The 14,489-nt window shown below is 43.3% G+C and overlaps 2 protein-coding genes and 1 long non-coding RNA gene across 5 annotated transcripts in view; 1 reads left to right on the forward strand and 2 right to left on the reverse strand.

Moving 5' to 3' along the window:
• Positions 1-1,573, forward strand: part of PRPF40B (pre-mRNA processing factor 40 homolog B) — a 27,580-nt gene extending 26,007 nt beyond the window's left edge. For 2 of the 3 annotated variants that reach the window (XM_083352431.1, XM_083352432.1), the window contains exons 25-26: positions 268-396; positions 847-1,573. In XM_083352431.1, the coding sequence (XP_083208557.1) occupies positions 268-396; positions 847-939 (222 nt within the window). In that variant the 3' untranslated portion in view covers positions 940-1,573. Of the gene's footprint in view, positions 1-267; positions 397-699 lie in introns of all 3 variants that reach the window. The other variant, XM_083352430.1, reaches the window with a different exon arrangement.
• The window catches only part of LOC310634246, a 6,846-nt gene extending 430 nt beyond the window's left edge, over positions 1-6,416 (reverse strand). The window contains exons 1-2 of the long non-coding RNA XR_014491176.1: positions 5,174-6,416; positions 826-1,372 (exon numbers count right to left, since the gene is read on the reverse strand). This is a non-coding gene — a long non-coding RNA (uncharacterized lncRNA). The remainder of the gene's footprint in view (positions 1-825; positions 1,373-5,173) is intronic.
• A 1,475-nt stretch (positions 6,417-7,891) lies between these two features.
• The window catches only part of FMNL3 (formin like 3), a 115,328-nt gene continuing 108,730 nt past the window's right edge, over positions 7,892-14,489 (reverse strand). The window contains exons 25-27 of the mRNA XM_083352442.1: positions 13,244-13,355; positions 11,721-11,834; positions 7,892-8,043 (exon numbers count right to left, since the gene is read on the reverse strand). Coding sequence (XP_083208568.1) covers positions 11,743-11,834; positions 13,244-13,355 — 204 coding nt within the window. The 3' untranslated portion in view covers positions 7,892-8,043; positions 11,721-11,742. The remainder of the gene's footprint in view (positions 8,044-11,720; positions 11,835-13,243; positions 13,356-14,489) is intronic.

Below are 14,489 nucleotides of genomic sequence, written 5' to 3' on the forward strand. Positions count from 1 at the left end.
AGGTGTCCCTCCCCAAGAGCGACATTGAGGTGGCCACACCCACCACAGCCACACCCACCCAATCTTCCATGACCACCACAGCCACACTCGCCCAGTAGGCCACGCCCACCTGGCACCCAGCGATAAATAAGTGGGTTTTGGGTTGCAGTTTGGGCACTCGGTCTCTAAAAGGTTCGCCATCACTGTACTAGCCTCAAGTCACCAAATGGGCCAGTAACCCCGCCCTCCTCCCCGGCCCCCCCACCTCGCAAACTGTTTCTTTTACAGAACAGCCCTGAAAGCGAAGCGGAGCACAAGAAGGAGCCAAGCCGGGCAGAAGACTGGGAGCGAGAGAAGGCCCCTCTACGACCTGAGGGGAGGGGCCACTCCCCTCCCCGGGGTACTCGGAGGGAGCGGGTGAGATGGGGCAGCAGAATCCCAGCCCAGGAATGACTTTTCCTAACCAAGAAGTGGGGAACTATGGTGCTTTTATGGCTCGTGGACTTCAGTTCCCAGAATTTTAAAACCAGCATAGCTGGCTCAGGAATTCTGGGAGTTGAAGTCCACAAAGGGCCATAGTTCCCCACCCGTCCTAACCCTTTTGGGTGGGGAATCGAAGACCACAAAACAGGCGGGACAATTGAGAGATATTTGGATTCAATTTTTTTTAAAGTGACTTGGCTGTTTTAGGAGATTTCACCTGCTCTCTGTTTTCAACAGTCTTAATTGTTTGGGCCTCCAGGGGTCATATAAAGGGAATGGCCCATCCCTGCTTTAGGACATGGAGGATGGAGGAAAATAGGAAAAAGAAAGGCTTGGAGGGAAAGCTGGATGAGAGGCTCTTACCTGCCTTCTTTCTGCTGTCAGAGTGGTTGGGACACCTCAGACAGTGAGGAGCTGAGCGAAGGGGAGCTGGAACGTCGGCGTCGGACTCTGCTGCAGCAACTGGGTGACCAGTAATTGACCCCTGCCTCTTTTGAGGCACCCCCAACACCATTGTATGAGAAGCATTCAGTCCTTGTTCCTGTGGCAACTCTGCCTCGTTTTGGCCTTGGTGCCATCCAAGCCAAGTGTATGCACTGCTCTTGCTGGACCCCACACATTGGGTCACAGCCTTCTTCATTACATTCACCTGCTTCTAAGAGGGGAGCAGCTGCTCCTGCCCGTTGGCAGCAGTCATCTCCAGTGACACCACCTGTCTACATCAAGCATCCGAACAGGGAGGAAAGTTCAGATGTCCCTTGTGGATCTGGAGGGCATCAGCAAAATCGAAACCCGGCTCTTGGATCGTCCAGAAGAGGATTGGGGGAATTGCATCTGAGCACCAGAATGAATGATGTCTGTCTCCGCACAGACTTCATTAGGGCCACACCAGCCCAGAGCTTCCTTTGGCCTAGATGCAAAATGGCAGAAGAAAACAGCTAAGATACAGCATCAAGTCTTGTCTAATGTGGAGACAGGATTGCACTACGTGGTCTTCTGGAAGGTTATTGCTGTGACTGGATCCTTTTCCCTGGTTGAAGTATCCCCTTGTGAATTAAGGATTTAATGGAATTTTTAAAACAATATTTATAATAAATCTGGACTGAAAATACCAATCTGTGGCCTCCTGTAGGAAATTGGTTTATATTGCTTTCAAATGATTTTAGGGGAAAAAACCTAAGCTTATTTTCATAACCTGTTCGACTGGATCTATGGTTGCCTCTAATCCCCAAAATAACAGAGGACTTGAAAGTACGCTGGCAGGTATATATACCTTAGGATATGCAGATATCCTAAGTTAGTACGTGTGGCAAAATAGCCACGCTGGGTATATGTAAAGTGAGTATGGCATTCATCCATAATCATTGTGTGAATAAACAAGCAAATGCTGATCAGATTTCTGATTTCCACATTTTTAACTGATGGATGCATACTTCCATATTTATTACCTTACACTAGAATTCATTAGGTACACTTAGATCGGGGGTCCCCCAGTACCGGGTCGCGTCATGCTAGCAACCGGTCCACACAAACAAGCAAAGCCCCATCTGTGGGATGCAGGCAGCACACAAAGCCACGCACCCTCCGGTCCGCAGAAAACCTCTCTCCACGGAACCGGTCCCTGGTACCCCAGAGTTTGGGGACCTCTGACTTAGATTATTTCCACAACGTGTTCCTTTACAATTTCCTTTTCTTAAAACAGCATTTTCTCTAAAGTTGACCTCCCAATTCACTAGATTATGGCTGCCATCTCTGGTTCTGAGGTGATCTTTATTAAAAGTGACTAGAGAATTACAGATCCCTTTTCAAAGTATACTTAGGAATCCCAAGAAATTCAAAATATTTTCAGAGATGGGGTGTATGTATTGGGGGCTGGATCTGACCCTTTTAATAGCTTTCTCGAGGCATACAGACATGCTCCATTCAACATCTCTCAAATGAACAACAGTATAAGGTGTTTTTTTGGGGGGGGATCGCAAAAACCACGGAGGCGAAAAGACACACTCATTGGCAATAAATGCAAAGGTGTATCACCTTTGGTTCTGTTTTATTTTTTTCCCTTCTCCCATTAGTAGAAATTCTGTACAGTTCAAGGGGAAGGCAGGCACTGGCTTACAGTATAATCAATAATAATTTTCACATGTACAAAAAAGTTACATCTAGCTACACAAAAGGACTATGCTGAAGTGGTTATGCTGTAAACTGTCTAGAAGTAACACCAAGAATACTCTGCCTGCTTGGAATTAGCATTGCCATGAACAGGATCAAAAACCTCTGGGAGTAGGAAGCGTGGAGAATTGGTCCCATTTGGTTTATTGGAGGAAAATAGTGTTTGCATCAGAAATCGAAGTGGCTACTACTCCAACCTTCTCCCCAGATTTTCCATATAGCATTGAAATAGTGTCAAGTTCATTGTTATTTCTAAGGGTGTTTTCACACTTGGACATTTTTCATGACTGTTTTTATTTTAAGTTCCCATCCTGGAAAAAGCTAACATTCTGAATGGCAGATGTCTTTTTTCCTTTGGCTGCACTGCAGCTGGAGGGTTTAATGTCTGGCCCTGGTGTCAGATGAAAAGCAAACTAGCCACTACATGTCCTCTAGACAGTTGTGTGTGCCTTGCTTTTGTTTTCACAATGCCACTGTTCTCTGAACAGGATCAATTTGTGCTGACTTTCCCAGGGAGACATCCATCATTTTGTTGCCAAGTGCAGCCCTCCAGATGTGTCTTGGAAGCACAAAAACAAGGCATAAGTTGCCTGGCTGGTTGTCTCCAATAATTGCATACAGGTTACTATCCTGAGCCCCTTGGATGAAAGAAACAGCATAAAGTTCCTGCTGTCATTCCGTAAGGAATAAGGTAGGATGCTAATTACAGTTAGGACACATTGTTCATGAAAAGCACATGCATGTTCATGCCACGAATGTATACCTTTAAGCCATCAACATTTGAGATGCAATTCTAGGCCAGGCTGTTTCAAAATTGACACATTGTTTTCAGGGTCATTTATCTCCAAGTGAATATGTGAACACAACCTAAAAATATGCCTGATGGTATTGAACATCAAGATGTGAAAGAATCCTTGATCCCTAGGCCTCCTTGCAAGCTAAGTAGTTAAGAGAGTAACCAAGACTGAACAAACCCTGAATCAAATTAACTACATAGATGATGTTATGAAACTTATAATTCTGCCTGGGGTGGTATGCTAAAAAAACAGCCTTTATAGGAGCTATCTAGAGATAATGCTGATGCCCAAACCTTTGCAATGCTACTTGCAATTTTGTTCCTGCCCTTTGTCCAAGGGCTTGAGAGTAAGAGAACCCTTCTTAGGCTTGAGGATTGCATTATTCACTTCCCAGCTTTCACTAAGACATTACCCAACAATCATCCAAATTGAGTGTTTTTAGGTTCCTTCTGGCATACATTAAGAAGTGTGGGTACTTGTGGTCCCCACTGTCTCTCCATTGTTTTAACTTGCTCCCCTCAGTCATTCCTGTACACTGTTGTCCTGTCTCAATCACATACAGTACATACAGATATTTGTACTTTTAATTCTTTCATTGCCTGGTCTTGGATGGAATGTGGGCATCTGAGACATTTTGCTAGTTATAAGGCTTGATTAAGTGATTATAAATATAGTGCCATGAACTGTCTAAACCACTGGTGTCAAATTTGCCATGTCACATGACGTATTGCGACTTTTTTTACATTGCCGGAGCTGGGGTGGGCACAGCTTCCGCATGATGCAACCGGTCTGCGGGCCGGCAGTTTGAGACGCCTGCTCTAAACACAAAACAAAGCATCTTGATGACAACTGGCAACAGGATTCCATGTTTTCACCAGTAAGGCAAGTCTCAATGTAGTTTGCTTAGTGAATCAGGAGTACAAATACATAAAAACAGCACTAAGGTTAGGACAAAGCGCTATCCATTCTGTATTTATCCTATCAACAAGAAAAGGTGGAAATGGGATAGCTGGCATGTTTAGTTTTTCTCTTTGCAGCAAGATACACAGAGAAAAGAACCACAGGGCCAGGAATAGAGTTACACATTAATGACCACTTTAGGGGTTTAGATACATGCCCCCTTTTCTAAGCAAGTAAGTGTGACTGATTTCAGTGGGGGTGTCCCTAAACTAGTGGTTTTCATATTTATAAACACTGCAGTGAATGAAGAGGTAAGGATATTTTATCAATAGTGATACTAGTTACAATTTGCCAGCTTTAAGAGGCAGATGACATCTTGACTGAGAGAAAACATAGAGATTATAACATAGCATAACCTCCCTACCCCGCTCCACCCCGAAGCACAGATGGCTGATTCGTAATTTGCCTGGTGGGGAATTCTAACTTAACCATCTTGTTAACTCCCCCCACCCTCAAATAATAACTAGAATTCTGAATACTGTGTTTAATGTTAGAAGAGTTTACTCAATGAAAATTTAATATTAAAGGGCCAGAAATAAAAGCCAACCCCACCCCCTCTTTTCCATACACTGTCACAGAAGGAATAGAATGAGGAAGTCGGGAAAGGGAAGGGAAGGGAAGGAAAGGAAAGGAAAGGAAAGGAAAGGAAAGGAAAGGAAAGGAAAGGAAAGGAAAGGAAAGGAAAGGAAAGGAAAGGAAAGGAAAGGAAAGGAAAGGAAAGGAAAGGAAAGGAAAGGAAATCAAGAGTTCTATTCCACAAAGTGCCAACACTGCGATCCATTCACCTTTGTTGTGTCCTGTTCTAAAACTGGAGTGGAGAGTCCGAATATCATGCTAAGGCTACAGTCCTGTGCCTCCCCTAAGTGGTCTTCCCTGTGCAGACAAGTATAAAATCAGACCATTGATCTATCATCCAGCAACTCAATCTTTGCAGCAGCTCTCCGGTATCACAAGAAAAGCGACTTCTCCCAGCCATCTGAAATAAACCTGAAATATTCACTGATGCAAACCATACATTTGGCATAGCCATTGATTTGCCTTGAAATTCAAAGCTATCTCCTAAACCACAGGCCTTAGGAGCAAAATTCAGATTCCCAAGCAGAAATCTATCAAGCATGCTAAATCTGCCAGAGAGCCACCCTTTTTTTGGGTGTACAGGCAGTCTGGCTCTGAGAGCTGCATGTAGGAGATGGATGAGGGCCATACCTAGACAATTGTATCCATCTCCCTCTATTTTACCACAGAGCCTCCCTTCTCAGCAATCTCAATGTGACTGAAATTGCTGGGGAGTTGAGAAATCAACCTTCTCTACTTCTTGAATAAGAGTACAACCATGCCCTAATGTTCCTAGCAGACCTAGAAACCATGGAACAGAGGACTCTGAAGAATAAGAAGCTGTTAGATCATAAGAAAGAAAGGCAGGATTAAAGAAGGCTGGCTGTATTCATGGAAGGTGGCATCAAAGGCCTTAGCAGGCCCAATGTAGCCCACCTCCATTTTCAGCATAAGGCACTGGATTGGTTGCAGGAACCATTGTAATTCTTTGGCACAGTTTAATACAGGAATTTTATACAAGGGATACTTTTGCTCTATAATTTCAGGTGTGCCTAATTCAAAGGACCTTTTGCGTAATTGACCAGGACATCACAGCTGTTTAGTAATCCTAATTATCTTCTTGTCTTATGTGGGCAACATGATTTTGGTGCAATCTGTTAGGCAAATCCTCTTCTGTGAAGTTAAATCATAATTCATAAATGTCCATAAGACAAGAATAGTAAGTGATCTACTCTAGATTTTCAGAAACAAAGACAGATTCATAATACTAGAGTGCCAAATTCATCTAAATATCTCTTTGATGAATTAAACTATGTATCAATTTTCCTGAACTTCATGCTCTCCAAATAAATTAATCATGCTGACTCCATCAAAAAGGGTAGACCAACACATCTGGATGGTACCAAGTTGAAGAAGATTGATTTATGGAAGATCTAATTGATCTATTAATTTCCTAGCTGCAAAAAAAGTGCTGTAAAACAAAAGGAGTCAAATTGGTTCTCTGAATTAAAAACAGTTGAAGAATCTAACCATTGTCAAGTGGTTTTATCCTAAACTGTAATACCTCAAAATCTTTGGTCAGAAGTTATCAGGCAAGTTAAGAGACGTTAAAGCAAGACCTGATTGTCTCAAAGCATCCAGGCTGAAATAATAAGCCTAGTTTCAAACATCAGCATAACAATTGCAAATGCATGTTGAGTTAGAGATGGTTCCAACCTGGACAACCTTAAAGGAGCAGGTGTGGGGGAGATAAATTAGTTCTATCTCTTGGCTTACATAATATTCATAAACAATTTGGTTCAAGATTCAATGGCTATATTTGCATAAATTGCTAAGTTTGGTTAGCCTTCATGTCAATTATGGTTTGTTTGTGGTTTAGTGAGCTATGTACTCCTATCTCATAGTTTCAACATATGATGAAAACCAGTAATTGGTTACTTCAGTAACCAGGTCGAATCAATCCAGCCATGAGGTAATATTTATAGATACGTTCTTCAGTACAGGATCTCCTGAAACTATGAAAAATTCCATTTTAAAAAGGCTTACTCCAAAGTAGTTCAGGGAATTCTGCCCATTCTTTTTTCTTTTTGATGATAGGAAATCATGTCATTTACCCTGGATTAATGAATAAAAACAGTAATGAATTAAAACAATTTGGCCAAATTCATCAAAAATAACCTTCATGCATAACTTAACTTCCACTAATTTTGATGGCTTCAATAAGCATAATAGGCAGTGCTTCATTTTGTTTGGTCCACGAACTATAAAAAAGAACTGAATAGAACATGCCACATACAAATAGGAAGCAGATTTTCAACCTTTGGAAAATAACAAGAGTGTCTAAAAAAATTGAGACAGGCTGTAACCTACTCAGGATTTTTCTTGAGATCCCCAAAGGTTGGCTAGCTACTATCAGTTCCCTGCTATATCAACACAGTTACTTTTGTGCAGTTGAGACATGAGACTTTGGTCTTATTTTTTTCCCTTTGGAAGAAAGGTTCCAGTGGTTTTCCAAGGCTACCAAGGCTTAGCATTTAAACTCCCCAGAGTCAGCTTTGAGGAAAACCACACAACTGCAGAAGACCACTCCTGAAAAGAAAAAAAAAAGCTTTCCCACAAAACCTGATCTGTATACCAGGGCCTACTACCAGAGACTGATTTTTCCCTGCTCCGACACATCAGGGCCTAGCAACGATAGTGCTCATTGTCTCCATCCATTAAAGACAAGTTGAAAGGTCAAAGTGCAATTCTGGTTTGGATGCTTGAAGCTTGAGGCTCTAGAGGAGGGTGCCAAGCTCCTGCTGCTCAAGGCCCTTCTCAAAAGCCAGAACAGTCTCATCTGCCCAAGCTGACATAGTGATGGGCTGCAGGAGCAAGGGACTGGTAGGAAGGAACATGTATGTGCAGATTAAAAAATACATCTTAAATTATAAAAGAGTAAGAATAATACTGTTGCAGGAAGGCACTTTTTAAATGTCCCTTGGATCCTTCAGCTGAAAGTCTTTGAAAGAACGGAAGTTGCTTCTTTGGCAAAAAATAACAAGGTCTGGGCCACTAGAGTGCAGCATTCGCCAGTTGGAAAGGCAGGGCATGTAGGAATCTATAGGAGAAAGAAAAATGTTGTCAGAAAGGAGCAGGGCATCTCCAAGGAGGGATAGCTAGGGATACTGTTAAGATAGTTAAATTTAGTAGCTGGAACAGTGGGGTGGTACAATGAGCCTGATATATTATACAGTTATAGTTGATTGGTTGGATTGCTGGCTCCTGCGTGAGGCAGTCTGCACTGTGACTGGTTGCTGTTCAATTTACCTCATGATGCTCCTATTTGCCTGACTATCTTGTTTGATGTATATATAGATGTATAATATCTTTATTTATATAAAACTACAAGTTTGTGCCAGCGTCCCATTTGGACATCTGTTGCACAACTCCTGACAGTTGCTCTGAAATTAGTTCATTTTGCTGCCAGATGCGGGGGAAGAAGGCAGATGAGAAAGCCACTATTTGTATCTCCAGAGGACTTTTAACAATCCATCAAGACTACACCCTTCCCCTAATAAAGCATTTTGCTTTAGGGAAAGCATACAAGAGACAACATTTTCCCTTTAGAAGTGCTTTCCTATGTCTAAAGAAGGACTTTCACCTTCCTTCATCAGAAAGAGTTGATGGGCGAAACATCAGTTGGGGATGGGCAACTGCCAAGTCTACTTATTCACTTTGTGCCCGAGTGCTAATATTTGGTTGTTTTTATCCCACGTAGGCAGCAAAACTGAACTTAGGCTCCAGGACTCTAGAGAGCTGTGTTTTCTTACTCACTGCTGTGGATGAATTGAGGGGAAACTAGAAGCAAATTGCTCTTGCTGCTATGGAGACAATTAGAACAAAAATTCAGACAATTCTTTAAAGAAAGAGCAAGGCAGTGGGGAAGAAAAGGGAAGCTATTTTCTATCCACACAAGACATTCTAGGAATACATAAAGATTGGAAAAATACTGTCCATTTAGCCTTATAGAAGCCCTGGTGGTGCAGTGGTTAGAATGCAGTATTGTGGGCAAACTCTGTCCACAGTCTGGAGTTGAATTCTGACCAGCTCATGGCTGACTCAGCCTTCCATCCTTCTTAGGTAGGTAGGTAAAATGACGACCCAGATTGTTGGGGGCAATATGCTGATCTCTATAAGCCACCCATTTGCATAAAAGCCAACTCCTAAACTCATGGCTAAATCTGAAGTGCAGATTTTCCTACCTGTTCATAAACATCATATTGCATGCTGCTTAGTAGGAATGCAAACCTGGTCCACTAGCCTAGGCTAACATCTCATGCTGAGGAGGGCCTTTGCAATCAGCTATGACCTGAAATCCCTTAAAGCAGACATGTCAAACACAAGTCCCGGGGGCCGGATCCGGCCTGTGAAGTGGTTTCATGCGGCCCACAAAGCCATCCTGGAAACAGTGAGGGAACGGCCCCCACTGCCTTGGCCCTGGCGCAGAGACCCTCCTTCTGTCAGAGACCCTCAGATCTGTCCCACTCCTGTCCAGGCCCCCATAGGCACCCTTGATGCAAACGATGTAGAGCTGGCCACGCCCACCCAGCAGGCCACACCCACCCTGGCCATACCCACCCGGCCCCCTGAGGGCAACCGCAATGCTGATGCGGCCCTCAATGAAATTGAGTTTGACACCCCTGCCTTAAAGGACTCCATTTCCCTCTTTTGTGAGCCTCTAGCATGCTTAATTTTCTGCTTTGAGCCCACTTTGCATAGTAGTCCTTATGTGGAAAAAGACAAAGTTTTGAAGAAACATTTTTCTGCTTCTTTTGATTCAAAAACAGGCTCAGCCAAAAGATGACTCAGCAGGTGATCTGGAAGATCAATGGATACTTTAACTATGCAAGTCATAAGCCAGGGCATTCATCCTTCCAGGTTCATCCCGTTTCTCTAAAACACATACTTAGAATACAATCCATTTCTCAATTTTCAGGGAGTGAACTCCTGACTTAAAGGTGATCAATTAGAAATGACTAAAATTGCTTTCATTCTCTCCTTTCTGTTCAAGACAACCTTGGGAGCTGGGTGGTAGAAAAGGGGGGGGAAATGCTTCTCTCCACCAATAGTGTATTGGATTTGTGTATTTCTGTATTTATATGACAGATGTCAAAGACCAGAACTTTTCATCCTTTCTTCATCTGGTTCACCTTGAACTAATCTGTTCCTTTGGCTTGGAGCACTGAATTGTATAGCTGCATCAAGAAGAAATATGAGATTAATTGTGGCATCATTGGTGTTCTCTGAGTTTGGTGAGTGAAATGAGCTGAAGCCTAATTAAACCTAATTTCATATTGTCACAATCCAGCAAACAGCAATACAATAGCAATAGTACTTACTTATATAGGTAGTCCTTGACTTACAACAGTTCGTTTAGTGACTGTTCAAACTTACAATGGCACTGAAAAATGTGACTTATGACCATTTTTAGTTACACCTTTACAGCATCCCCATGTAAAATTCAGACGCTGGCAAATGATTTATATTTATCAGCATTGCTGTGTCCCCAGCATTGCAACCTTCTGACAAACAATGTCAATGGGGAAGCAGGCTACTAACTGATTAACTGCAGTGATTCACTTAACAACTGTGGCAAGAAAGGTTGTAAAATGGAACAAAACTCACTTAACAAACCTCACACTTCACAACAGAAATTTTTGGACTCAATGGTGGTCATAGGTCAAGGACTATACCACCCCACTGTGCTTTATAGCACTCTGTGGGTGGTTTACAATGTCAGCATTGATTCTAAACGGTAAAACTAAAAGCTAGAAAAGCACAGCCAATGCTTCACTTAGTCACCAAAGCACACTCTTTTTCTTCACCTCAGTGCATTTAGGTGAGTACTTACAGATCCCACATCTGCAGTCTGAACTGATGCAGTCTAACTTTAGCAAAACAATGTGCCACTTGCACACTTTGGCCTCCAGAAGAGGTCCAGCAGAATCTGGTTTGGGGGACAGGATTGTGATGGTTTTCTTGATTATGCTGGCAGACACCTTTTCATCCCCAGTGAATATTTCAGCAGCACCAGTGAACCAGCTACCCAGCCCCAATCCCATCCCGCTAAATCAAGGGTGGACTTAGTAAGCTAGTATACTGTATTAGTGTGATAAGGTGATCCTGGGAACAGACAACAGACTGAAAAGATGCAATCAGGAGAGGATATCTGATAATCTTGCCATGCCAACCATGCAGGGATAAGAGAAACAGGTTGATTCCTCTGAGTCAATGCAGGGATTCTCAACAGTGAGGGGCAAGGGGGCATCAACACAGTAGGGCTCGGTGCTTCTTTTAAAGTTGTTACTATTTAGCATTTTATTTCAAAATGAGTATTTATGAAAAACAATGCTCTGCTCTGGGCCAATGCCTAAGGGGAAATAGAATCTTTTATTTTTTTTCAGAAGGGGGGGCAGGGATTCTGGCAAGGCCATTATACAGGGAGATGGTCAAGCTCACCTTGCTTAAGCCTCCCCTTTCTTTTGTTCAACCTCTGACATCGAAGGCAGAACAGCTCCCAAGGGCATCAGCTGCTTTTGGGATTTTTAAGCAATGGTGCCCCTTCCTGCACAGAGGTAGGTTCTGGGGAGCAGGAGCAGATCAAGGGGAAAGAGTTGAGAAGCCCTGAACTCATTGGGAGAAGATGGGAAGGCATGCAAGAAGGAATTCTCAGGGTCGGTGGCAGAGAAGGAGTTGCATGCAGAAGAGGTCGCAGCTGACGTTCCAGGGTGGTACCTTTGATGGGGGATGAGTGGAGCTAACAGTTGGGCTCCTCGTGGTGAGACGGCTCACAGAAAAAGCGAGAGCCCCGCTTCGCTGTGCGGGCAGTGAAGGGGACACTCTTCAACACTGTGAGATGGGAAGGGATGGATGGACAGAGACATACAGACATCAGATTGTTCAATATGCAGTGCAGAACTTAAGATAAAACTGTCTGTAATGGTATTCAAAGATATGCACCGCGGTCCATAAAGCCACAGCCACCAACATTGATGCATCCAATGCTGGAAAGCTGGCGTTTCTGTTCTTTACAGGGCAAGTGGCCCAGAGCCAAGACTCCATCACATCAGAGTCAGCTTGGAAGAAGTCCTCTGCATAGGAAAAATGGATCATTCCATTAGCTTTTTGGTTCCCAATGAATAGAGGGGGGGAAGTAATATCTTAACTTTGCCCTGTTTTTTGCCTTAATGAGCAGGTTTATGGATACTCAAAGCATGAAAAAACAGTCTGAGTTTAACACCTTTCAAGTGGGTGGTTAGGAGACATTCAGTTCTCACCATTTCATTCTTATTGTCTTTTTCCCTCTAACAAACACATCCAGGATAGGAGGGGGGACCCCGACAATCAGGACTGCTGCTACCAGCACCTTCCTTACCGCCACTTCTGGTTTGAGAAGACTCCAAATCAGACTTTTTGAGGAGCACCTACAATTTATTTGTCAGAGCTGAGTGACAGCTGTCTGGCAGTTCTTTGATCAAGCAGAGTCTGCTCACAACATGGGCTCACCCTCTCAAGACCTAAAATTTTAGTGATGTGGAAGCAGCAGAATAAGATGGGTGGTAAGAAGAGAGAGCTGTGGGCATCAGCCCCTCCCCCTGTAAAGCAGGCCTTTAAGACCACAAGCTGTCAGGGACTGGCAACTAACCAGGCCTTCCAGACCTCAACTGCAAAAATCCAGGCCCTCGCTATATGATGTCAGGATTTTTGCCTTCATCTGATGGTTGGGCAGATTCTATAGACCAGACACAGCAGCCCAATAGTTGATTCATGGTAGGACATCAACTGATTCCCAGAGTGTAACAAAAAGTGCCAAAGGAAGCAAAATTCCTGGAACTTTATTAAAAATGTAAGCAAGGAGAGCAATTTTGTCAATCAGGTTTGGAAAATCTGCATGAGCAAAAATTCTCTTGCCTATGAAATAGTTGCTACAGAATCCTCGGCTACCGATGTTACTGCTTTCTTGGGCTTTTTTATGTGATTCAATCATGCTTCAGTTCAAGATGGGTGCTTTCTGAAATGCATCTTAAATCAATGTCATCCCTTATTAGTCTGGGAACTGCATGATTTTTGAAGTCTGATTCCCTGTGAAAGGGGTAATGAGGATCAGAAAGGCCCTGGGCTAAAGTCAAGAGGACCCAATACCCAAATATCTTGCAAGTAGCAGATCTCCCTTCTTTTTTTGGCATCAAGGTAAAGTTTTCCCTGGAAGAACATGAGAGCCAAGCTAAGGAAATTAATATGGCAGGATCAGGAGTTACCTGTAATAATATCCTCAATGGTCCCATCTTTGCCTTCATAAACAGGCCTGTGGTCCTTGGCTTGGCGCCGCCTCAGCTCAGCAATTAACTCTTGCTGCTGCCATTTGTTGCGCTGCAAAGAAAACTGGGGCTGGTCAAGGATTAAAAGAAAAAAGCAAAAGACACTGCCCAGTCTGACCACCACACATCCTGTTCTGTGACCAATCCAAAAGAAGTTTGGAAAATCCAAACTGTGATTTATGTCATGCTCATGCAACGTGGTTTTCTTTCATTCACAATACAATGTACAACATAATGAGTCAGAGAATGCCCAACCTAGACTCACATCATCTGTTGCAATGGCAAATACACACTAGCATCAGACTAATACTCTTGCTTGAGCTCCGCCAGAAGACACTATATTGTCAAGGAAGGTTCATATCTGCCCCTGGAGGCAGAAGGTCAAGAACCTGAGAACAGATTTGTAGATAAGTAGGCAGCCCAAGCTGAAATATCTATATTTGTGATTATTTCTACATCAATATTGATAGAAAACAATGGGAAAGCTAGCATCTCTTTAATCAGGAACCTGTTCTGTTCCAGCCTATGACCGGCCCTGTTTGTCAGGGACAACCCCCTTTTCCTTTTTACAGTCAATAGGCTGGAAAAACCTAACCCAAATTTATTTACAGTTCAAACAAAAAAGCAACAGAATATTTCCTTCAATAAATGAATCAAAATATCAAACAAGAGTCAACAAACAAGAGTTAAACAGAAGTAGCAAGAACAGACCAGGAATTCTCTTAGAATGTCTCCAAACGGTTGCCTTCAGCAACCAGCCCCGCCCTCACCTTCCCCTTTTATTATCAGTCCCAAGGCGTGGCTTCTCACTGCCTTCTCCTCCTCTCACTGAGTTGCCTCATTGATTTTCTCTGCTCTGCTCTGCTGGATTGCCTTCTGCTTCTAGCGTCTCTGAACAGATTCAGCTGTGACTCTTCTGAGTCTGGCACCTTGTACTCACACAGCTGAGCCTCATGAAGAACATGACTGGAGGGGCCAGGCTGAGAGTCCTGCAGTGCATCAGAGCTTCCCTCACACCAAAGGCTCTCCAAACCCCTCCTCCTCCTCCTCAGATTCATCAGACTCAGATGCTGGGAGCACAGGCTGACACTGAATCACAACACTACCAATGATCATGCCCTAAAATACAGAAGCAGAGACCCAGCAGGATGCCTATTCTAGAAGCAGGTGCAGACGCTGTAGGCTG

The sequence above is a fragment of the Vipera ursinii genome (assembly GCF_947247035.1).
Source record: "Vipera ursinii genome assembly, chromosome: 2".
Lineage (NCBI taxonomy): Eukaryota > Metazoa > Chordata > Lepidosauria > Squamata > Viperidae > Vipera > Vipera ursinii.